General features: G+C 48.0%; 1 protein-coding gene across 1 annotated transcript; it reads right to left on the bottom strand.

The window, feature by feature from the left end:
• Positions 1 to 22,473: 22,473 nt before the first annotated feature.
• LOC123450990 (trihelix transcription factor ASR3-like) lies at positions 22,474 to 24,680 on the bottom strand. Its single transcript, XM_045128000.1, has 2 exons — positions 23,638 to 24,680; positions 22,474 to 23,509 (listed from the first exon to the last, which is right to left on the bottom strand). Exons 1-2 carry the CDS (start codon positions 24,218 to 24,220, stop codon positions 23,091 to 23,093), a joined length of 1,002 nt encoding a protein of 333 aa, XP_044983935.1. The 5' UTR covers positions 24,221 to 24,680; the 3' UTR covers positions 22,474 to 23,090.
• Between the last annotated feature and the right edge of the window lie 464 nt (positions 24,681 to 25,144).

Below are 25,144 nucleotides of genomic sequence, written 5' to 3'. Positions count from 1 at the left end.
TGGTATCTTCCCCTTGGACGTTATGCTTGGCCATGATCCACCGAGCTGAACGTTTCATCCTCATCAAGCCCCAAGTTTTCTGCCATTCTTTGCTTCATTGCCTTTTTGTTATATGCGCATGTTTTTTCTTTGTTGATGTAAACACCGTAGAGCAATATTCTAGGTTATTTCTTAAACAAAATGCCAGCCAGAGTTAAGTAGTGAAAATTACTCTAGTAAAAGAACATTTGATAGCAGTCGATGTTTCCTCGCATTTGCATTTGCATTTTTGCAACAGATCTCACATGGGAAAAGCATGTCGATGCAAACGATGTGGGTGTCAGGCATATGTGCAGTACGTCCATCTTTGCTTGTAGGAGTAGTTGATTTACACGCGCTCTTCCCGTGGTAAAAATATCCATCTGCTCTTTCAGCTCTGATTCAGCACAGTACGTACATGTGCATGCATGCAAGCGCTGAAGCGGTTCTTTGTTGCCATATGAACTCTGCTTAATTCAGATTCGTTGTTTTTTTCTTCCCTTTTTGCGTTCTTTCCTTGGGTGCTTTGCCCCTCTTTCTCCTTTAGGACGTGTCTGTATTTTCTAATGTTTTTCTAACATAATATAGATTTTGACGCTTATATATACGCACACACTCACTTTTATAAACGATACACGTTTTATTTTTATGAGCATCTTCAAAAAAGTAATTATGTATATTATTTTAAGATTGATGAAATCATCAAGACGTATTCGTAGTCGATGTTCTTCTCACACCGAACGCACAACCCCGAAAGGCGTGGAATAAATCAAAGAAAATGCAAGCACTAGTGTCGAGTCTAGGACTTGAACCTTGATGGACTAGACTCACTAGACATATGAGTGTCCTCCTAAACATCCAATCACACGTTGGTTCGATGTATACTGTCATGCTGATCAATGAATTTGATAGATCTTCTACCAACATTAGAAAATGATTCGTTGGTCAAAATCATCTCTAGTAGAGTCATCATCTTATAATGCATGCACTTTTCCTGTTTTATTGCTTCCTTGGAGTTTCAAAAATGCTAGACATACAAAGAGTTACATAAGGTTACACGCTCACACTAGGATTCTTTCTTTCTAACTAACCAATCCCTCCTGATTTTCAAGAGGGGTGGGGCCCTCATTCCCCCTAATCTCCAATCAAAATCCATCTATTTGTAAAACCTATGTAAACTTATGTATGTGTAGCATTGTTGTTGGAGTTTGATGCTTTGTTCCCGGAGCCACAGGAATTACCCTCTCTTCGCGCGGATTAAGTTTAAGGAAATATAGATTTTTTTTCTAAATTTCATTCCAATGAAAAGATATGTACCTTATTCACAATGGTTATATTGCACTCCATATGCTTAACGAGGTTGGACATATGACATGCAAATGCAGAGTCATTATATTTAACAATGCGAGTGATCCCACTCTTTAAAATCACTAATAAGGGCACCCATCTCTCCTCCTTCGAGTGCGGCACCCAGTCCGACAAAGGGGAAGAAAGTGGAGGATGTGGGTGGCGAGGAGGAAAGTGGAGGCTATGGGCGGATTGTTGATTGATACGTCCAAAATGTATCTACTTATCCAAAAAAATGCTCTTCGGACTGCAATTTACATGATTTGAATGAAAATAATCCGGGTTGATGCTGTTTTTGGGAGAACTACTTTGATGTTGTTTTTTTGTGCGGATATAAAAGTTTTTTGGAACTGAATAAAATTTAACAGAGAAATGTTTTGAAATATATAAAAACATTGGCTGATGGGGTTATAGTCCTAGGGTAGGGTCATAGGCCTGCCCTGTAGGTCCTACCCAGGAACTACCCCTCGCAGAGAACAAGACCCTTAGTCAACTCCGACTGAATTAAGGAATCCCTATCGTCCAGTCGGTAACACACCCTCCGTCCTCCAGTCGACGACTAGCATTCGGAGCATATCGAGTCAACCGACTGTATACCACTCGGTACATCGTAACCCCCCTAGAGGGAAACGGTCGTACGTTTCCGGGTGCATTTATTAGCATTAAGGGCGTACGTTACCTGTAACGTACACATTCAATCGCCACTACTCCACCCCTGTACTGGAACCGTTGTGAAGGGCAGCGCACTCTATATAAGCCACCCTCCCCCACTGGTAAAGGGGTTAGCAACTCATTGTATTCCCTATTCCACTTGACAACAAAGCTCCCTGAGCACTGAGACGTAGGGTTATTACCTCCACCGCAGAGGGGCCCGAACTCATACATCCTCGCCGTAGCTGGGACTCTGCCCATCCTTTTCGTACCCTACACATCTACTGTCAGGCTTATACCCACGACAGTTGGCGCCCACCGTGGGGCAGGCGTCTAAGCGACTTCCGGCGAGTTTGCGACTACTTCCTTTCGTCATGTCGTCCGGTGGAGGTTCGAGCATGGGTCACCAGATCTTCTTCGGCGCTCTCTCCTTCATCGTCGACGATTCGGCGTGGCTTCGGGATGCTCCTCTCAACGTCGAGGCGCTTCCCCGTCGCGGGGCTACGCACTTCCGTGCCGGCGCTCGCGGCATCCTTCTTCTCCAACAGTCGACTCCGGTGTCGACCTGCACCGTCGCCACGCGCCGCAGCAAGCGGTCCCGCCGTCCGCGGCTCCAGCGTTGGGTGCAGCATGCCCAAGCGCGCCAGAACGCGTCTTCGCAAGTGGCGGTTCTTGAGTCCGTTGTGGTTGCCCCGCCGTCCCAGCACTCGGACTCGGTTCCGGTTGAGTTTCCTTCCGAGTATGCGGGTCGCGGGCCCGCAGCAGAAGTACACATGGCCAACTCCCATGAAGATCCCCGTCAAGCTGGCCGAAGCGAGCGCGAGGTCGGTGAAGCATCCGGTGCGCGCCGTCCACCTCGTCGTTCTGCTAGTCGGCACACTCGGCGGAGCAACGTGGAGCTGTTCCGCACACCCCTCCTCAACTTGGCTGCAGCAGCCAAGATAGTCGATTCCCTCCAGCCGACCGATTCAGAGGCTGGTAGAGGGATCGAGCAGATCCGAGCCCTATTGCACACGGCGCAGCAGCATAATTCGGCGGTCTCCCAGTCGCACAACAGGATCTATAATAGTTCTGTTCATGCGAATACGCATCGGTCGGTTCACAGCCCAGGTTCCCATCAGCGGCACAGAGGAGGCAGCCGTTCCATAAATCACGAAGATCGCCGCCGTTCACGCACCCCTCCGCGGGGTGGGCCCTACGGGCCCCGACATCATGATGATCGGCGTTCAGTCGGTGACACTTACGACCCAAGGCCCGACGCAAGAGGGCATATCGCCCAGCGGAGGGTCGACAGGGGTCGGGCCCACCGCGATGGTCGCGATATCGACCGTCCGAGTGGAAGCAGGGCCACCGTTTCTGGTCCCGAGTGTTTCGGTCGAGCCATCCGTTCGGCTGACATCCCTCCCAACTTCCGATTGGCGACGGGAATTAGCAAGTTCACAGGAGAGTCCAAGCCAGAAACGTGGCTGGATGACTACCGAGTGGAAGTCCAGATCGGAGGAGGGGACGACCATGTCGCCATGAAGCACCTCCCTCTGATGCTCGACGGCTCGGCACGAGCGTGGCTGAACCAGTTGGCCCCCTCAAGCATCTACAGTTGGGCAGATCTGGCCCGAGTGTTCATTAGGACCTTCGAAGGGATGTGCAAGCGCCCTGCTGGCCTTGTGGAGCTCCAGCACTGCGTCCAGCACAAGAGGAAGGCAATCGGGGAAGAGGTGGCCAAGCTGCTGGCAGCCAACTTCATTCGCTAGGTTCACCACTCCGAGTGGCTCGCCAATGTTGTCATGGTGCCCAAGAAGGACAAGTCGCTCCGAATGTGCATCGACTTCAAGCATCTCAATAAGGTCTGCCCGAAAGACCATTTTCCGCTCCCCCGCATAGATCAAATTGTCAATTCAACTGTGGGTTGCGAGCGTCTGTCATTTCTTGATGCCTACTCGGGCTATCATCAGATCCGTCTGTATGGTCCCGATGAGTTAAAAACAGCCTTCATCACCCCATTCGGGTGCTTCTGCTACATCACTATGCCGTTCGGTCTGAAGAATGCAGGAGCTACCTTTATGCGCATGATCCAAAAATGTCTCCTCGATCAGATCGGTCGGAATGTGGAGGCGTATATGGATGATATCGTAGTTAAGTCACGCAAAGGTTCCGACCTGCTGACTGACTTGGCAGAAACATTCGCCAACCTTCGTAGGTACGATATCAAGCTCAACCCCGCCAAATGTTCATTCGGCGTTCCCAGCGGAAAGTTACTCGGTTTCTTCGTTTCCGAACGAGGGATCGATGTCAACCCCGAAAAGATCGGGACCATCGTCCGAATGGAGAGGCCGGTCAGAATACACGATGTTCAACGGCTCACAGGTTGCCTAGCGGCTTTGAGCAGGTTCATCAGTCGACTCGGCGAAAAAGCACTTCCTCTGTACCGACTCATGAAGAAATCAGATACTTTCGAGTGGGCAGATGAAGCCCAAGTCGCATTCGACGACCTCAAAGTCCTACTTTCCACCCAGCCGGTTCTTACTGCTCCGCTCAGTAAAGAGCACCTTCTTCTGTATATCGCGGCTACAAATCAAGTCATCAGTACTGTTCTTACAGTCGAACGAGAAGAAGAAGGCAAAGCATACAAAGTTCAGCGGCCAATGTACTACATCTCCGAAGTCCTGACTCCTTCCAAGCAGAGGTATCCCCACTATCAAAAACTTATCTACGGGATTTACATGACTGCGAAGAAGGTGGCCCATTATTTCCAAGACCACTCGGTGTCTGTCGTTTCTGATGCTCCATTGTCGGAAATTCTCCACAATCGAGATGCGTCAGGCCGGGTGGCTAAGTGGGCGATGGAGATGTTGTACTGCGATATCAAGTTCGAGGCCAAGAAAGCTATTAATTCTCAAGCTCTGGCTGACTTCATAGCAGAATGGGTAGAACAACAGCAACCGACCCACATCTGCTCGGTCCATTGGACAATGTTCTTCGATGGGTCCAAGATGTTGAATGGCTCCGGCGCTGGCGTTGTGATCATATCACCAAAGGGCGACAAGCTCAAGTACGTGCTACAGATACACTTCGATTCCTGCAACAACGAGGCAGAGTATGAAGCTCTCCTCTACGGGTTGCGTATGGCCATCTCACTCGGCGTCCGTCGCCTGATGGTCTATGGCGATTCGGATTTGGTGGTCAATCAAGTGATGAAACAGTGGGACGTCAGAAACCCCACCATGACTACATACTGCAATGCAGTGAGGAAGCTTGAGAAGAAGTTTGAAGGTCTAGAACTTCACCATGTTCCAAGACTGAAGAACCAAGCAGCTGATGAGTTAGCAAAACTCGGATCCACTCGGAGACCAGTCCCGAGTGACGTCTACCTCGAGCACCTCCACCTCCCCTCAGTCAAAGAAGATCCTTTCACAGAGGAGCCGGTACAACCAAAGAGTTCTACGGATCCGACTGAAGTCGATGTTCCTGCTGTGGTTGATCTGGTCATGGAGATTCTTGCCGTCATCCCCGATTGGACTGTGCCGATCGTTGCATATATTCTGAGGCAGGAACTACCAGAAGACAAAGTCCAGCCAGGCATATAGTCCGCAGGTCGAGGTCATTCACTGTCATTGATGGCCAGTTGTACAAAGAAAGTATCTCAGGCGTTCTTCAACGATGCATCTCCCCAGAGGAGGGGCAGTTGATTCTGGAGGATATTCACTCGGGGACCTGCGGTCATCATGCTTCTTCAAGAGCAATCGTCGCCAAGGCATTCAGGGCTGGTTTCTTCTGGCTGCAGGCTAACGAGATGGCTAAAGATATGGTTGACCGATGTGAGGGCTGCCAGTTCTACTCCAACAAGTCCCACAAGCCGACGTCTGCGTTGAAGATGATCCCTCTTGTGTGGCCGTTTGCAGTGTGGGGATTAGATACAGTCGGCCCATTCAAGACAGGCCAAAGTGGATACACACATCTGTTGGTGGCAGTCGACAAGTTCACGAAATGGATCGAAGCGAAGCCCGTCTAGAAGCTCGACGCCTCAACAGCCGTCAAGTTTGTCAGGGACATCATCTTCAGATTCGATGTACCTTACAGCATAATCACGGACAACGGGACAAACTTTGACTCGGACAGATTCAAAGGTTTCTGTACAAGCCAAGGCATCCGAGTGGATTTTGCTTCCGTAGCGCATCCTCAGTCCAATGGACAAGCAGAGCGGGCAAACGGACTTATTTTGCAAGGTTTGAAGCCCCGACTCCTGCGAGAGATAGGACATGCCGCTGGCGCTTGGGTTACCGAGCTACCTTCAGTGCTTTGGGGACTTCGCACAACCCCGAACAGATCTACAGGGCGATCACCGTTCTTCCTCGTTTATGGAGCAAAAGCGGTCCTTCCGAGTGACTTGCTTCACAATGCGCCACGAGTCGAACTCTTCTCCGAAGCCGAAGCAGAACAAGCAAGGCAAGATAGAGTGGATCTCCTGGAGGAGGAGCGTGATATGGCACTAACTCGCTCGACCATTTATCAACAAAATCTGCGGCGTTTTCATGCACGCCACGTCAGAAGTCGCACGTTCCAAGCAGGCGACCTGGTGCTCCGAGTGGATCAGCAAAGACCTCACAAGTTGGCTCCGGCCTGGGAAGGACCCTTCATCATCTCCAAGGTGCTGAACAACAGAGCATACAGACTCTACAACATTGAGAGGGAGACAGACGAGCCGCGTGCATGGAACGGAGATCTCCTGAAGCACTTCTACACGTGACCGTCGACTGAAGCAATGTAAAGAACAAGTATTGGTGAAATAATATAAAGCAGATTGAGTTTTTTGCAGGTTCAAAGTTCTTCCGCGGTCGCAGACTCCGGTCTCAAAAAAAAAAACTTAGCTGCGATCCAGAATCGCCTAAGTATTAACTTTCTCCGAGTGTGCACTTCACGTCACACTCCGGGGGCTTAGCTGCGATCCAGAATCGCCTAAGTATTAACCTTCTCCGAGTGTGCACTACACGTCACACTCCGGGGGCTTAGCTGCGATCCAGAATCGCCTAAGTATTAACCTTCTCTCAGTGTGCACTACACGTCACACTCGGGGGCTTAGCTGCGATCCAGAATCGCCTAAGTATTAACTTTCTCCGAGTGTGCACTTCATGTCACACTCGGGGGCTTAGCTGCGATCCAGAATCGCCTAAGTATTAACTTTCTCCGAGTGTGCACTTCACGTCACACTCGGGGGCTTAGCTGCGATCCAGAATCGCCTAAGTATTAACTTTCTCCGAATGCGCACTTAACGTCACACTCGGGGGCTTAGCTGCGATCCAGAATCGCCTAAGTATTAACTTTCTCCGAGTGCGCACTTAACGTCACACTCGGGAGCTTAGCTGCGATCCAGAATCGCCTAAGTATTAACTTTCTCCGAGTGTGCACTTCACGTCACACTCGGGGGCTTAGCTGCGATCCAGAATCGCCTAAGTATTAACTTTCTCCGAGTGCGCACTTAACGTCACACTCGGGGGCTTAGCTGCGATCCAGAATCGCCTAAGTATTAACTTTCTCCGAGTGTGCACTAAGTGTCGCACTCGGGGACTTAGCTGTGATCAAGAATCACCTAAGTAATAACTTCCTCCGAGTGTGCACTAAGCGTCGCACTCGGGGACTTAGTTGTGATCAAGAATCACCTAAGTAATAACTTCCTCCGAGTGTGCACTAAGCGTCGCACTCGGGGACTTAGCTGTGATCAAGAATCACCTAAGTAATAACTTCCTCCGAGTGTACACTAAATGTCGCACTCGGGGACTTAGCTGTGATCAAGAATCACCTAAGTAATAACTTTCTCCGAGTGTGCACTAAGCGTCGCACTCGGAGACTTAGCTGTGACCAAGAATCAGCTAAGTAATAACTTTCTCCGAGTGTGCACTAAGCGTCGCACTCGGGGACTTAGCTGTGATCAAGAATCACCTAAGTAATAACTTCCTCCGAGTGTGCACTAAACGTCGCACTCGGGGACTTAGCTGTGACCAAGAACCACCTAAGTAATAACTCCCTCCGAGTGTGCACTAAACGTCGCACTCGGGGACTTTGCTGTGATCCAGAGTCACCTAAGTAATCACTTTCTCTGAATGTGCACTAAACGTCGCACTCGAAACAACATTCAAACACAAGAGTAAATGCTTTGATTCGAATTCCAAAATTCTCGCAAAGATAGCTAACTCGGTGCGGATCAAGCTTAACCACACCGAACCAAGAATGTGAAGGCCAATTGCAGTGGCCAAAGTTTCTTACAGATCCACACTCGGCATACCGAGGATAAAAGTGTTTTTACGCTTCATCTGGATTAACACCAGGACTGGAGGGCTCTACGAACGTGTCCAGATCAATACCGTCGGCGATGCAGGTGGCGCTTTCAAGGAAGGTTTCCATGAAGTCTTCGAATCAAGGTTTCTTCGTGTTGGCCACCTTCAACGTCTTCAACTTCTCCTCGCGCACCTCCTTGCAATGGACTCGGACCAGGGACAGAGCAACATCTGCACCGCAACGAGCTGCAGATTTCTTCCACAACTGCACTCGGTTGGGAATTTCATCCAGTCGGGTCATCAGGTTCTCCATCTCCTGCCGCGACTCATCTTCTGGCCAAAGCTCCTTGTCAATTCGGCCGACGACTTCTCTCAGTCGACCGATGAAAGGACCAACTTTGCCCACGTGGATGTGCGCACGGAGCAGATCCCGATTGGCGCCGTCGCCGAGTGGAACGTCCTCAAGAATTGACCGCTCCACGTCAGCTGCTTCAGCTTCGGCGTCAAAGCAAAAATCTGCGACAATAGGACAAATAGACAATAAGTGCCGAGTGTGACGCGCATAACACAACCACTCGGAAAAAGCAGGACTTACCAGCCAGACGCGTCATCATCTGCCGAGCCCAGTCGCTGACATATTTCTCGTGTGCCCTGCATCGTTTGTTCAGCACATCCATCTGACCCATCAGAGCAGTCCTCTGTTTCCCCATCTTTTCCACTTCCTCAGTCAACACCTTGTTCGCTTCCCGAGCCTGCTCCAATGACTTCTCTCGTCCCTCCAGAGCATCCTTCATGCCAGCCATTGCGAGCATGGCCGCATCAAGCTCACCAGCGAGCTGATTCCTCTCCGCCTTGAGAGTCTCATAGGCTGATCCCATTTCACAGGTTTTCTGCCACCAAACACCAAGGGACAATCAGAAAATTCAACAATAAAAGTCTAAGTTCTTCAGACCCCTGCCGACGCAAGCAGTCGACAGCGGTCTCGGGGACTACACCCAGTGGGTTCACTAAGAGTGACCCCACTGGCATGCCACTCAAGCAGGCCCGCCCTATTGAGCTGCATGTTACCACCTACGCCTACGAGGCCAATACTACCCGACCTGAGTACAACTTACTCTCGGAGACTCTTACAGAAAATGCACTCCGAGTGCCACAACTGCTAGCAGTCGGTCATGTTATTTACAGACCGGACCAAAGCAAAGATAATATGTATAAAGACAACTGCCGGTGCAAGCACTTGACAGAAGTCTCGGGGACTACACCCACTGGGTTCACTCAGAGTGAACCCATTGCAAACAACAGCTGCTATCCAAAAAACACCCAGTGGGTTACAAGAGAAAAATAAATACTTACTAGCCCACTTACTCGGATATCATCCCGCAGCTCCAAGCTCCGCTGGTACAAGGACGCGACGGAGTCGTAGGCCCTCTTGGCTTCCCCAGCCATCAGCTCCGCCTGCACCATGGCTCCCTTGGCCGCTCCCACCTGCTCCTCCGGGAGATGCTGGATGTTGAACTCGACATTCGACAAGCCTGGCATCGTCGGAAGCTCCTGAGGCATCCCGAGGTCCGCTCCAGTCGGCACCTCAACCACCAGCACCGGTTCAGTCGGCGGCAGCGCCTCAGTTGGCGGCACGTTGGCGGCGAGAGCAGCAACAGGCGGAGAGGCCTCAAGAACGGGCTCCACAGCCTGTTCAGCTCTCCCCCGATCGCCCTCGTCCACGCAAATCGCCCCTGAGAGACCGAACGACGCAAGATCTCAGAAAAAGAAAGAGGTAGAACCTATGATAGAATAAAACACTCAAAGTCACTACAACGCACCTGGCTGGGACGAGACGACGTTGTCCGTGTCCATGGGGTCATCTTCTTGGCGCGACGGAGAGGTGGCAGAAGTAGCAACTCTGTCGAGTGAAATCCATTCGACCAATGAACAAGAATTCACTCGGATATCAGAAGAAATTAGAGGATCGATACCCTTACGTGGAGGTGACGGGGACATCAACCCTCATCCGCGGCAGAGCCTTCCGAGGTTTGGACCCACTCGGTTTGGCCGCCTTGGAAGACTGGCCCGCAGGCTCAGCGGCAGCATCCCTGGCCCTTTTGGTGCTCCGAGCACTCGGGACCACCAGGGCAGTGGGCGGAGCACTCGAAGATGCTGGAGGGGCCGAGGGAACGGCAGGCTCGTGTCGGCGCTTGGTCCGATGCTCTGTTTGCGGAGGCGGCGAGTGCTGCTCTTCGTCTTCCTCCTCTTCCTCACTGGTCTCTTCCTCCGACTCCCCGCTGTCGGAGACATATTCAGCGCTCTCCACGCTGCCCTCCTGGCTGCCTTCCTCCTCCTCGGCCGGGTTCCCGTTCGAGACGGGAGAAAACCAGTTGGTCCACTCCTGCATAAAATTCAGTCAGCGACATCAGACGTCACACAGAGATTCAAGCAAACGATAAGATTAAGACAGTTAGGAGCACTCGACAAGTGCCACTCACCTGATTCGGAGGAGGATTATCCGCGCAGAAGGGCTTCACTCGCCGAGATCCGTTGGGATTCTCGCAGGGGCCTGTGATTTGGAGCACCCACGGGGTCACCCTCTCCTCAGTCACGCCCACCACGTTGGTCCGAGTGGAGTCTTCGGTCCCTGTGTAATGCCACATGGCATGGTCGCGAGCCTACAGAGGCTGGATCCGCCGACCAAGGAAGACCTCCAGCAAGTCTATGCCGGTGACCCCCCTCCTCACGACGTCCACGAGTGCCTCAACCAAGGGCTGGATGTCGTTCTTCCCCACCTTCGAGAGCGCGAGCTGCTTAGGCGGGGCGGGCCGGTCTAAACTAAAAGGAGGCAGCCCAGTCGACGCATTCGGACAGGCGATATCCTGGCAGTAGAACCACGTCGACTGCCAGTTCCTGACCGACTCACTTAACTGAAGAGCAGGATAACTACTCCGACTCTTTTTCTGGAAACCTAAGCCCCCGCAGAGCTGGAGGAGATGCGTCTTATCATCCGACTGACTAAGTCGTTTGATGGTTTGGGATCTAGCGGAAAAGATGTGTTTGAACAAACCCCAATGGGGAGGGCAGCCGATGAAACACTCGCACAAAACTATAAAGGCAGAAAGATGGGCGATGGCATTCGGAGGAAAATGGTGAAGTTGGGCCCCGAAGTGATTCATGATTCCCTTGAAGAAAGGATGCGGGGGCAAAGAAAAACCTCGGTGGACGTGGCTGAGCAGCAGGACGCGCTCCCCCTCCCGAGGCGCTGGCTCGACCTCGTTCTCCGTTGGCAGCCTCCAGGAGTTGTGCACGATCATCCCGTGCTCCACCAGCTGCAGCAGATCCCCCTCCGTCACCGTGGAGGGGAGGAAGTCGCCCTGGATCCATCCCGCCGGCAGCGGCCGCTGCCGCCGCTGAGCAGGCGCCGCCGTCTTCCCCTTCTTCTTCCTCGCCTCCATCTTGCTGGTCTGGCCCTTGGTCATGGCGGCAGCTGCGAGCCTTCGGGAGGAAGGAGAAGGGAGGAGTATAGGAGCGCTGGAGGTGGCGAGAAGGGCGGAGTAGGCGAGAGCAAGGGATTCGGCGAGCGTAGCGGAGAAGCCTCGCCGCTGAGGTTTAAATAGGGTTCCGACTGGATCGCTGGCAGGTGGCCCCGAAACCTTATCCCCCCGACCCACCGCGGCGATATTAGTGGAGAGGTTGAAGGCGCGAGAATCGAGGCGTCAGATGCTACTCGAGCGCGCTGGCGTCATCCCCGCTGAGCGCGCGGAAACCGAAATTTGAGGATCCCGGAAAATCCGCCGATGTCAGTTGACCGGTCGCGTCAGAAGATGCCGCCGAAGCACTCGGCTCCCGACAGTCTGTTTCGCGAGTACTTCCACTCGGATCGTCGATCAGAAAAGTCGAAATGGACCGAGGCAAGCAACGCCCAAGCCGAGTCTGTTCCAGTTGGATCCAACTTCAAACATCGCTTCGTCGTTCCAACCCCAATCCATTCGGGGACTAATGATGGGGTTATAGTCCTAGGGTAGGGTTATAGGCCTGCCCTGTAGGTCCTACCCAGGAACTACCCCTCGCAGAGGACAAGACCCTTAGTCAACTCTGACTGAATTAAGGAATCCCTGTCGTCCAGTCGGTAACATACCCTCGGTCCTCCAGTCGGCGACTAGCATTCGGAGCATATCGAGTCAACCGACTGTATACCACTCGGTACATCGTAATCCCCCTAGAGGGAAACGGTCGTACGTTTCCGGGTGCATTTATTAGCATTAAGGGCGTACGTTACCTGTAACGTACACATTCAATCGCCACTATTCCACCCCTGTACCGGAACCGTTGTGGAGGGCAGCGCACTCTATATAAGCCACCCTCCCCCACTAGTAAAGGGGTTAGCAACTCATTGTATTCCCTATTCCACTCGACAACAAAGCTCCCTGAGCACTGAGATGTAGGGTTATTACCTCCACCGTAGAGGGCCCGAACTCATACATCCTCGCCGTAGCTAGGACTCTGCCCATCTTTTTCGTACCCTACACATCTACTGTCAGGCTTATACCCACGACATTGGCGCAAAGAACTACCAAAGAGACACAAGCTTATGAGGCACCCCCTAGGGCGCGTCCTCCGAGCTTGTGGGGCCCTTGAGCCTTCGCCTACCCTAATTCCAAGTCTACATATACCGTCTTCTTGAGAAAAAATCAGAGAGAAAGTTTCATCACATTTTATGACACGGAGCCGGCGCCACCTCCTGTTCTTCGCCAGGAGGCGTGATGTGGAGTCAGTTTGGGGTTCAACGAGGGCAAGTCGCCGCTTTAGTCCTCAATAACCCTTCTTCACCAACAACCTCATGATGCTCACTATCGAGGGTGAGCAATCTCATTGTAGGCATATCGGAGGTAGATGAAGATGGGTGAGATTCATCATGTAATTGAGTCAACTTGTGAGGGCTTGATTTCGAGTGTCCACTATGTTTTGAGATTGATATTGCTCTAACTTTGCTATACTTAATGATTGTCATTAATGCCAAGTGTCATGATTTCAAATCTGAACCTACTACCTCCGTTACGGTTTAGCATGGTTAAATTTACGTGCATTTTCACAGTAGACAAGGTTTAAGGCGCATTACATTTACTCCTATCATCTAATTAGTACTAGATTGTACTACTTCTATTTGCATGCGTAGTGTGAATGGTATTTTTAACTCATTTCACAGCCAATCAATAACCACATAGGTTCTAGAGAATATCCATGCACACCTTCTAAACCTTGACGGAGGGAGTACTATGTTTTCATAAATATATGCAAGGTTGAAAATGGCGGTAGGTGTAAGCGAGTCGGTTGGCCTTCGCCTAGTGCCTAGGCGTTGCTTAAGCACCCTAGGCACGGCCTAGGCGGTAATACAGTTTTTTACTATCACTATGTATTTGTGATTGTTATATGTGTGTCGATACTAATTTAGATCATATAAATAAGATAACTACCTCTCACTGCCATTGAAATATGGCCAGTTTGGCATATGGGTTCAATATGGCATGTTTTCTTGCTTGGGTAGACAATTCCTTGCTTGCCGTGTCTAGATTTCCATTTGTACCCTAGTGAGGCGTTTGGCCACCGCCTAGCGTCTAAGAGTCCCTAAGTGCCTTTGAGGCACTGCCTTTTCCAACATAGAATATATGTGAGTTTTAGATCCTATCTTGCAAATTATATGCACATGTTATTGTTCTGAATCATAGACCTCAAGGTGACAATAATTGGGATACACTCCGGGGTTGACTATAATTTGAGGAATTCATTTTTCACTACGTGTAAATGCTTTGATCTGTATCTCTATATAAGTAGTGCCTTAATTGCCCTTAGTTTCCAGTACGACCCCACTGCCACGAGAGGATAGGGCAAAAGGTGTCTTGTAAGTTCTTATTGCAAGCATGTATGCCTATAAATGGAATACATGCCTACATATGATTGATGAATTAGAGCTATTTTCTGTGTCGCTCTAGGTTGTGATTCTTACATAATGAATTTCATCCAAATATCCATCGCTACTTCTGCTCTAGTTACTACTACTACTATCGTTACACTTGTTACAAAACCACTACTACTATTACCGTTAATATTTCTATGATTGCTACCACTTCTATCAAGATTATCATATTATTGTGCTACTAATGAATTGATGTCGGGAGTTTGCTTCTTAGGTATTGTTGAATTGATAACTCAACTGCTAAGGCTTATAAATATTATTTGGCTCCCATTGTGGAGAATCAATAAATTTGGATGAAATACTACCCTTGAAGACTATTAGGATACCCTATACCTGTGGGCCATTAAGACTATTTTCTAGCACCGTTGTCGGGGAGCATAACTCTATTTATTAAGTTCACTTGGGAGTTGATTATTTGTTGTAATTTGTATTCACTATGAAGAATCTGAGAGATTATAAGACCAAGATCATGCCCTCTAGAACGAGGAGCGATAAGGAACTACCAACTAGCTATATGCTTGACTCACCTATTGTTTTAAGTAAACTTGTGACACCACCTGCTATTCAATTTGATATGTCACAACTACTAGACATTGCTTCTCCTATTGATGATACTCATGATGATGCTTCTACTTTGCTTGATACTAGTAATTTTCCATTTGGTGAATTACTTGATTCTCATATTGCTAAAGCTATAGAAATTAAAAATGAACTTGATGAAAATTATGATTCTCCCGTTGCTCCTCGTACTCCTACTAGAACTAAGATGCATGATATACCCGAAGGTTACACTTTTACCGAGGAGTTTACTAGAGAACTTATGGCTTATGATACTCGTAATGACATAGAAGGTTTTATGGCTATAATATTAGAAAAAAACCATGAACCAGATGATGAAATATGGAACTAACTTAACTTTGCAACTCACTCTATTTTTGTTATTGATGAGGATTATGAATTCGTTGTTAATCCTAAACTAATTAATTTGGTAGAATCACATCCTTTTCATGGTTACGAATCTGAAACTATTGTTGCACATATCACCAAGCTGGATGATATTGCTACCCTATTTGCTCAAGATGAAAAGATTCGTTATATTATATCCTTAAGTTGTTCTGTTTCTCATTAAAGGGTGATGCTAAGATATGGTTCAATAATCTTGCTCCTAGTTGTGTGCATAGTCCCTAGGATATGATTTACTACTTCTCCGGAAAATATTTTCCTTCTCGTAAAGAACAAGTTGCCTTACCTAAAATACATAACTTTGTGCAACTTGAGGTAGAGTGTCTCCCTCAAGCTTGGGGAGGCTTATCCAATTATTAAATGTTTTACCTGACCATCCTCTTAAGAAAACTGAAATCTTGATATCATATATTATGGACTAACTAATGCTTCTAGGGATTACATAGACAATTGTGTTGGTTATGTTTTCATGGAAAGAATCGTTGAACAAGCCCAGGATTTATTGAATAATTTATTGAAAAATTCCATTGATTGGACACTTCCTAAACCACCACCTAAGCCAACTCCAAATAAAACATGTATTCTATTCCCTAGTCCAGAAGATATGCAAGAATCTAAAAAATCTACAAAAAAGAAAGATATTAAATCTAAAGATGGTAAGAATCTATCATCTATTGAAGAAATACATTGACTCAATGTTCTGATACATGTAGTAGAGGTAAACTCTTTTTGTAGGTTTGATGAGTGTGATATCCCTTATAATAAATCTTCAGTTCAGTGCTTAGATGAATTTGATAATTTTTTTGTTAAACAAGAATACTTTAGTATGCAAATAAGTGATCAATTGCAATACAATGCTACTATGATTGGACGTTGGAGTGATGTGTTGTTTAGAATTACCAACCATATTAAAGGATTATGTAAACATTCCTCTATGGTTCACACTCAGCTTGAACAAGTTGTTAGATCACAAAATTATTTGTTTAGCGGACCTCTCTAATAAACTTAATGACCATGATGTTAGAGTAATGAGTAGAGGTTGTAGAATGAACAATGAACCCTTGTCTCCTTAGGGTCATCCTAAAATAATTAAACAAGATTCTGATAGCTTTATGGTACTGCACCTAGTTCACCCAAGAACAAAAGAATAGAGCAAGAATAAAACTTCGCATTCTTCTAGTAAACCTGCTGTAGAAAAAAACATGCTAAGAATCCTAATAGTGTTTCTATTTCTCATGTTGTGACACAATCTGGTGACGAGCAAATGCCTAGTGACAGTGTGCTACTTGTAAATTGTGTTAGGATTTTCCCCGGAGAGGAAGGGAGATGCAACACACTAGCGATAAGTATTTCCCTCGGTGAGAACCAAGCTTATCGAACCAATATGAGGACAATGCAAATGCCCGTCTTTAGCGTCTGTACACAAAAGAGCACGCACTTGCACGCAATGCGGACAAGACGGTTGTCAATCCCCTTGAACTCGTTACTTGCAAGCGGTATGTAGTGATAGATAGATAAACAGATAAATATAAATGCAAAATAAAAAGAAATTAAATAATGGCAACAATATGTTTAGTGTTTTTAGAATTTCATTTATGAAGACCCCGGGGCCCTAGTTTCGCTAGAAGCTTCTCTCTCATAGAAAGCATACGTGGGTAAAGAAATTACCATTGGGCAATTGATAGAAAAGTGCATAGTTATGCAATATTTATTTATGACAATGATCATTATATATAGGCATTACGTCCGTAAGCAAGTATACTCACTCTTGTGCGCATCTACTACTATTACTCCACTCATTGACAGCTATCCAGAATGTATTCTTACATTCTTAAGAAGTTGATCCCCATTACTCACAATTCTCTTAGTATGCACGCTGTCCATGTCACTGCTTTGCCATGTAAGCTTTCACGATGCTGGAATTCTCCATCCGTCAAGTCCTCCTGCATGCAATAGATATTTTGTAAAATAATGGTTATCGCTAAGACTACTGCATGCAACTGTTCATCTCCATCGGTGCCCAACAAACGACAATTTATACGTACATGTAGTGGTAGCCATCAATATAGGATCACACTTACCACTACGTACCATCTGTACTAGCCATTAACATTGGAGAGAACAGGGAAACTGCTTAGATTATGGTGGAAATTAATACGCAGGAAACTAGTGCGTTGGGTTTTTTCGTGAAGAAGAACGGGTCGCAGCACAATACGGGCAAGCATTTCCTTCGATTAGAAACCAAGGTTTATAGAATCAATAGGGACATCAATCCTCAACCGTCTTCAGTTTCTGCATACAAAAGAGAAAACAACTTGCACTCAACACGGGTAAAAGGATTGTCAATCCCCTTGATCTTATTATTTGCAAGCAAATGAGGTGTGCGGATAATTGTAGATAGTTGTGACTTGCAAAATAAAATAAAAGACAAATAATAATAGCAAGCAAATCTTAAGTTTTTTGAATATAGAAGTGAATAGACCCAGGGGTCATAGTGTTCTCTAATGGCATCTTTCATGAAAGCAACATAGAGTGGGTAAATAAATTATTGTTGGGCAATTGATAGAACACTGAATAGTTATGCGATTTTTAGGCAAAGATCATGTGTATATAGGCATCAAGTCCATAAGCAAATAGGTCGACTCCTGCGTGCACCTACTACTATTACTCCACCCATCGACCACTATCCAGCATGCATCTAGAGCATTAAATAAAACAAAGTAATGCTTGGAGAACGATGGCATGATGTAGACAAAGTAAATTCAATCAATAGGAATAAACCCCATAATTTTATCCTTACTGACAACAACACAAAGACGCAATTTGTCGCCTTCTGTCACTCAGATATAGAAACTCGCCAGGTTGAACCCACTACAATGCACCCCTCATTAAAGAAATACCAAACTACTTGACCAAAGCAATTCAATAGATCACAGAGAATTACAAAGCTAAGATGATCACGCAAATAAGAATCATAAAACTTAGAGAAGACTCAAATATGTTTCATGAATAATCTTAACATAAACCCACAATTCATTGAATCCCAACAAACACACCATACAAAAGAATTACATCAGATAGATCAAAGTGAAGATGCGATGATCATTGTATTGAAGATCAAGAGAGAGAGATAGCCATCTAGATACTAACTATGGACACATAGGTCTGTGGTGAACTACTTACACATGATCACGAGGGCACCAAGGTTGATGAAGAGGCCCTCTGTGATCGATCCCCGCTGTAGCAGGGTGCCGGAACGGAGCTCCACATGGGGTTGGTGTGGAACACAAACTTGCGGCAACATAAAAAGTGTTTTGTGAATCTCTTTTGGGTTTTTGAAATATTTGTGAATTTATAGGCCACAAAACGAAGCAAGAGGGGCCAGAGGGAGTCACAAGGCATTAGGGCATGACCAGCCCACTGGCCGTGCCCTGTTGCCTTTTGGGCCGCACGTGTGTCTTCACGTCCCTTCCCTAAGTTTGCACGTCTTCTTTTGGTACAGAAAACATTATAAAAAAGTTTCATGGCAATTGGACTTCGTTTGGTACTGAAAACCTGAAAAACAAAAAACATGCAGAAAACAACAACTGGAATTGGGCACTGGGTTAATAGGTTAATGCTCAAAACTAATATAAATTTGTGAATATGACCCAAAAAGTATCCTTGGATGGTAATATAACAACATGGAACAAACAAAAATTATAGATACGTTGGAGACGTATCAACTAGGGTCCTTCGTCTCCCTCATGGAATAAATCTCTCCACCGATTCTCCAACAAAAATCTCCACCAATGAAAGCACAAATTCTCCGTAAGGTAGTTTTGGTAATTAATAACACATATATGTCATTGGACTAATGATTCTATCTAGTATATTTCAGGAAACATTCAGTGATCCATTGACTAAGGATTGTGAGGAGAACCCCTATATGCAAGGAACATCAATTGGCAACAAGCTTGAAGACTCTACATTTTATATTTTATGAGAAATCACACTTGAGCCATAGGAAAGCCAATACTATTAAAAGGGGATGAGGTGACTATGATGATCTGGTTGCTCAAGTGCTAGAGATTAGCCACCAAAAGTACTCAGGAAATTCTCCCACAAATATTCTATCAAAAATCCTGAATATCCAAAATTCGATGCCACCAACTATTTCTATTCAACCGTACCGAGCTTTGCCTCAGTCAGATCCTATGCCAAACCCTAGTGTCGCGATACCACCAAGTCTTGTTTTGGTGTGACCGTGAACCAGTGACAACCTGTGTGTCTAGCTGTTTATAAGAATCAGATTTTTTGAGTTTTAGGAATCGGTGCCACCGAGTTTGGTAACTAGCGAGGCCAGCCAAAATCGGACCCACCGAGATTCATTAATCGGTTTCATCGAAATGCCAAAAGTTGCCACATTTTGCACTAATCGCTACAACCGAGTTTTACTTTGGTTTCACCGAGTGGGCAATAATATTGTAAAGGTTGGTGTTTTGGAGATGCCTATATATATACCCTGCACCTCCTCTCATTCGGATAGGACGCACCCAGAACGAACCAACACTTGACCCATCCATTTTTCTGAGAGAGAGCCACCTACTCATGTGTTGAGATCAAGATATTCCATTCCTACCATATGAATCTTGATTTCCAGCCCCACTGGACACCAAGCCGTGTTAGGGGCCTCTAGTGCGCCCTGATGTCTAGTGCCCCCGGGCCTCGTCTGCTGCTCATTCTTGGCTGCCAAGTTTCCTTCTAGCCAAAAAAAATCCATAAATTTCATGGCATTTGGATCTCATCTGATATGGATTTTTTGCGAAGGAAAAAACAGCAAAAAACAACAAGTGGCACTAGGCACTATGTAATTAGGTTAGTCACAAAAAATGATATAAAGTTGCTATAAAATGATCATAAAACGTCCAAGAATGATAATATAATAGCATGGACTAATAAAAAATTATAGATACGTTAGAGACGTATCAGAGACTATTTTTTGAAGCACAAGAGCAAGGAGTTCACCATACTACCACATCTATTATCTTTTGGAGAGTGGTGTCTCCTAGATTGGTTAGGTGTCGCTTGGGAGCCTCCTACTTCGTGTTGTGGAGTTGGACCAAGAAGTTTGTAAGGGCAAGGATATCGCCTAGTTCGTGAAGATCTACCCCGAGTGAGGCTAGTCCTTCGTGGATGTAAGCCATGATGGAATAGACAAGGTTGCTTCTCCGTGGACCCTTCGTGTGTTGACCCTCTATGGACTCACGCAGCCGTTACCCTCCGTGTGTTGAAGTCTCCATCAACGTGGATGTACGATAGCAGCAAATTTCCGAACCACGCCAAAAATCTCCGTGTCAATCTTTGCGTTTGATCTCCCTATCCCTACCCTCTGTTTGCATGTGCATGTCTTTTCTTTCCTCTGCTATACTCTTAGACTTGCATGTGTAGGGTGTGCTTGACTTGCTACAATTGCTAAAACTTGTCCACAACTAAAATTGGGAAAGTTTAGCAGGTCCACGAACAACCGTAAAACGGTAGTGCAGAACTCCAAATGCCCTCTCGACATAGTTTCTAGCCGCTTCTTATCTTTGGGAAAAGTGACCCTTTTTTGGCCAACTAGGTTAGAGATGCTGCTGATAAAGGTAGCTCACGGAGGATTGATACCGTCAAGCAAATAGTACTCCATGTTGTACTCATGTCCATTGACAGTTTAGTGGCAAGGAAGAGCTTTTATTTCAGTCAACCTTGCAAACAATGGTGATCGCTGCAGCACATTGATGTCATTATGTGACGCGTGCATACCCAAGGAAATGTGCCAAATCCGAAGATCTTGTGATGCAACTGCTTCAAGAATTATGGTGGACTTGTTAACATGACCGTGATATTGCCCTTGTAAAGATGTTGGGTAGTTCTTCCATTTCCAATGCATGCAGTCAAGAGATCCAACAAAACGTGGCAACCCTCTTGCTTCAAAGATTGTTAAGAGCCTCTCGGTGTGTGCCATAGTTGATCCTCTCGGGTACTAAGGTCCGAACACCTTGACCACAACAGTTGCAAACCTGACCATGGCATCTTCACATGTGCTCTCAGACATCCATAGCTACTCGTCCCATGAATCAAGGGTCGTGCCATATGCAAGTATCCGTAGTGCGGTCGTGCACTTTTGGTAACCAGAGAACCCAATCGTTCCATGGTACAAACGATCGAAAACAATGTTGCGCATCCAAAAACACCAACGAAAATGGTCAGCGAAGAGTGCATCGAGGGCAAAGTAGTCGGCCATCAGCGTCAAATGGTTGTGCGCCCTATTGCGGTTGAGCACTCGGTGACCCTTGATCGATCCCTTGGAATTGAGCACATTCGCTTCCGGACGCTCTTCGTCTTCGAGGACCGCCTGCATCATCACCGTCTCATCGGAGTACTCCTTCTCGTCTGACAAGCCATCGAAAGTCTCAACATATTGCTCGTATATGTATTCCATATCAAAATACATTGCTAGAAAGAAGAAGGGGAAACGGATTTAGCGCCGACGATACATTGAACATTTATCGGGCATGACGAGTATAGCAGTAGTGGATGGTAATAGGCGGGGCAGTCGGAGGACAAGGGTTGATTCATGACGGAGGAGAAGTGGGATGGAGCCTTACTAGAGCAGTGGTGTTCACAGAGACATAGAGTTCCGTCAAGGGTGTGGCGTGGCGGCCAGGATGGTGGAGTGGCGGTGAAGGCAAGAGAAAAGAGAAGGAAGAAGAGAAAATTGAGAGGATGAAGGCGCGGGTCCGAAAAAGATTTCGGGTGAGCCGGGGAGGGGGGGTGCAGATAACAACATTTCGAGTGTCCTGACTCCCACAAAACTCCCTAACCCCCTGTGACACGTGTCTCCGTTTTTTTGGAAGAAAACATATCCGGACAACCCAGGGACCGATACATGACCGCATTAGATGACTTCGACGGTCCGTACAGCACGGTCCAGATGGATGGAGACAGTTTGTGGGTCCGCCTTGGGATGTCCTTATACACTTTTGTTTTAGATATTAGCACGAGAGTTGCTAATATCCCATGAAGACGAAGCCCACGTTTTGAAACAGTACATGAGTCAAAGGACCAATGTTCCATGTATATATGCATATGAACAAGTGTTCCACGGAACAGTGTTGCTAAGTCCCAATCGATTACACCAAGCATACCCTCCACGGAATATAATCTTGTACATAGAGTATATGCTAAGCTATATATAAACACAAACGTGCATTCGTTATGTACGTTAGACGGTTCTTGCAACTGTTTCGGCCAAGCAAATACTTTTTGGATGCTAAAGGATGGTTGCAAAAAGGAATATCGAATGCACTTTACATTGACAGCACGAAAGACGTTTTCAGATGCTAAACCCTCATGCAGCCAGCATGCCGTCACTCGATCACAGTCACACACACCACCGTCGAATCATGAACGACAATATGGCATGCATGCATGCATAAACCCCAACAAACCAGCACACACACCACCGTCGAATCATGAACGGCAATATGGCATGCATGCATGCATAAACCCCAACAAACCAGCACATGAACAAAGTACGTACTAATTAAGCTCCATGCACGTACGCACGTACGTACGTGCCATGGATGGATCCCTAGCAACCGCTCTGGCGTTGTAGCTACATGTCAATCACATGCAAGGCCCAGGCTTCCCGGGCTCGCCGATCGTAGCGCGCACTGGCCTCGAGCTCCGTGCACGCAAGATGTGCATCCATCCATGCATGCATGCCGCTGCGCACTCGATCACTGCACGCGCGCGGCGCGGGGCGGCATCATCGTGCAGCACACACACACAGAGTGAGTGAGAGAGAGAGAGAGAGATCCCGTTGGATTATTGGTCTGGCCGGGGCTTGTTTGCTTGTCTCACTTGGGCGCGGCGGGGCCCTCGTGCTTGGCGGCGAGCGCCAGCATGGAGCCGGCGAGCTGGCCCACGGCGGCCGCCAGCCCGGCCATGCACTGCTCGCCGGCCTCGCGGCGCGCTTGCCGGGCCACGCTGCGCCGCTCCTCCACCGCCATCACCTCCCTGTGCCGCCGCTCCTCCGCGGCCTCCCGGCTCTCCAGCGCGCCCGACAGGATGGCCGCGCACTGGCCGATCGCGCCGCTCAGCTCGTCGTGCTCCTCGATGTCGTCCGAGCTCTCCCTGTCGTCGCTCTCGGGCGCTTGGTGGTGGCGATCGTTGTTTCCTGCGGCTGACGCCGGCGTGCTGCTACCCGGCTGGCCGTCCAGCGATGGCCGCAGCCTCTTCCTCTCCGGCGACTCGGAGCTGCAACGCGTTTCTTGGTCTTTGATTTGGCCATGAAAGAAACCAACCAACCATGTGTCCATCAGCACGACAGATGGTGACCCAAAAACTCGTGATCAAGATGCAACGGCCAACGGCAAAAGGAGACATAGGATGCATGAGACGTACCCAGAGGTCGGGGCAGGACTTGCGCGAGAGGCGAGGCCTGCATGGGGACGCTGACGAGGCCGGTGCCGACCGTCGGCGGCGGCGGCGCGCCCAAGAACGTCCCACCGGCGCCGTAGATGCCCATCCGCCGCTCCACGATCTCGCCCATGGCCTCGTAAATCTCGCGCAGGAGGTTGGAGGGGAGGTACCTGGCCTTCCTCTCCGCCCTCGCCATCGCCCAGTAGCTCGGCGCCTCCGGTCCGGCGCCGGTGTGCTCGTACGCGCGCACCTTCTTGTAGTCCCTCATCAGGTTGTCCCACCGGTCGTTGCACTGGTTCTGGCTGCGCTGGCACCCGGCGCGCCAGCAGTAGTCCTCGACCCACCGCCAGCGCGCCAGGCCCAGGTCCGCCGGGTGCCGGTCCTCGTGCACCCGCTTCTTGGCCTCGATCAGCAGCATCGTCTCCGGCAGCGTCCAGTTCCCCCGCCGGTACTCCCTCGCCACCGTCATGGCTCCGGCGTTGGCGTTGGCGTTGGCGTTGCTGGGCATGATGCTCCCGGTCTCCTCCTCTCCCCCTCCTTGGAAGCCGGATCCCTTCGTATCCATGGCTCAAGAAGAGTCAAGGGGTACTGCTTAGGTGAGCTGAGCACTGGTCATGGTCAGGGGCTCAGGGCTCGGGAGGCATTATTTGACGGTGATGGCCACGGTGAGATCACAAAAGAGAGAGTGAGTGAGTGGAGCTACATGTCATATCAGCTAGCTGAGCGATGCGTTTGAAGTGGGATCCATGCATGGAGGCATGGCAAGGAGTAACTCCCGACTAATCACCTCATGCATGCATGTGGATGTAGATATGGGAGGGGTAGGATCACATTGACATGGCTGGCCCTGGCCGGGCCGGCATCAAGAAGATATGAGATGATATGAGCAGAAAAAAGTGTCATGAGCTTACATCCGTTTGGCTCTTTATGCATGCATGCATGCCTTTTCATCACCTCACACTCACTCATCACTCACTCACTGGCGCCCCTCTTTTGTGGGCTTTTTCGACTTGGTTTGTGGGAGGGTCTATCAGTGTTTGACTATCTTGCTCCATGTCCTAATAAATGCATGTGAGGAGTTTAAGGTTGGGTTGCATGCGAATATATGTTTTAGGACAGTAAAACCGAACCATTTTCTACATAAAGCACCATTGTGCATTGAGGAGCTTCCACCTCTCGATTATAACCCTATTATCTTGAAATAAATTTCTTTCACCAACAACAAACAACAACAACAACAACAATCAAGCCTTTCAATCCCAAACAAGTTGGGGTAGGCTAGAGTTGAAACCCATAAGATTTCGAAACCAAGTCATGGCTCTAGAACGTGGATGGCTAACTTCCACGCACCCCTGTCCATGGCTAAGTCTTTGTCGATATTTCAAACCTTCAGGTCTCTTTCAACGGACTCCTCCCATGTCAAGTTTGGTCTTTTTTTCAATACAAACATAGTTAACACCTTTTAAAAGAAAGATCACCACTTTTTTGT

Source organism: Hordeum vulgare, chromosome 4H, assembly GCF_904849725.1.
Source record: "Hordeum vulgare subsp. vulgare chromosome 4H, MorexV3_pseudomolecules_assembly, whole genome shotgun sequence".
Lineage (NCBI taxonomy): Eukaryota > Viridiplantae > Streptophyta > Magnoliopsida > Poales > Poaceae > Hordeum > Hordeum vulgare.
This window is presented reverse-complemented; position numbering and strand designations above follow the sequence as displayed.

Coding starts and splice junctions, on each gene's coding strand:
- LOC123450990 (XM_045128000.1), bottom strand. CDS start 24,220: ATGGATACGAAGGGATCCGGCTTCCAAGGAGGGGGAGAGGAGGAGACC. Junction 23,510..23,637: donor AGTCCTGCCCCGACCTCTGG/GTACGTCTCATG, acceptor GCCAAATCAAAG/ACCAAGAAACGCGTTGCAGC.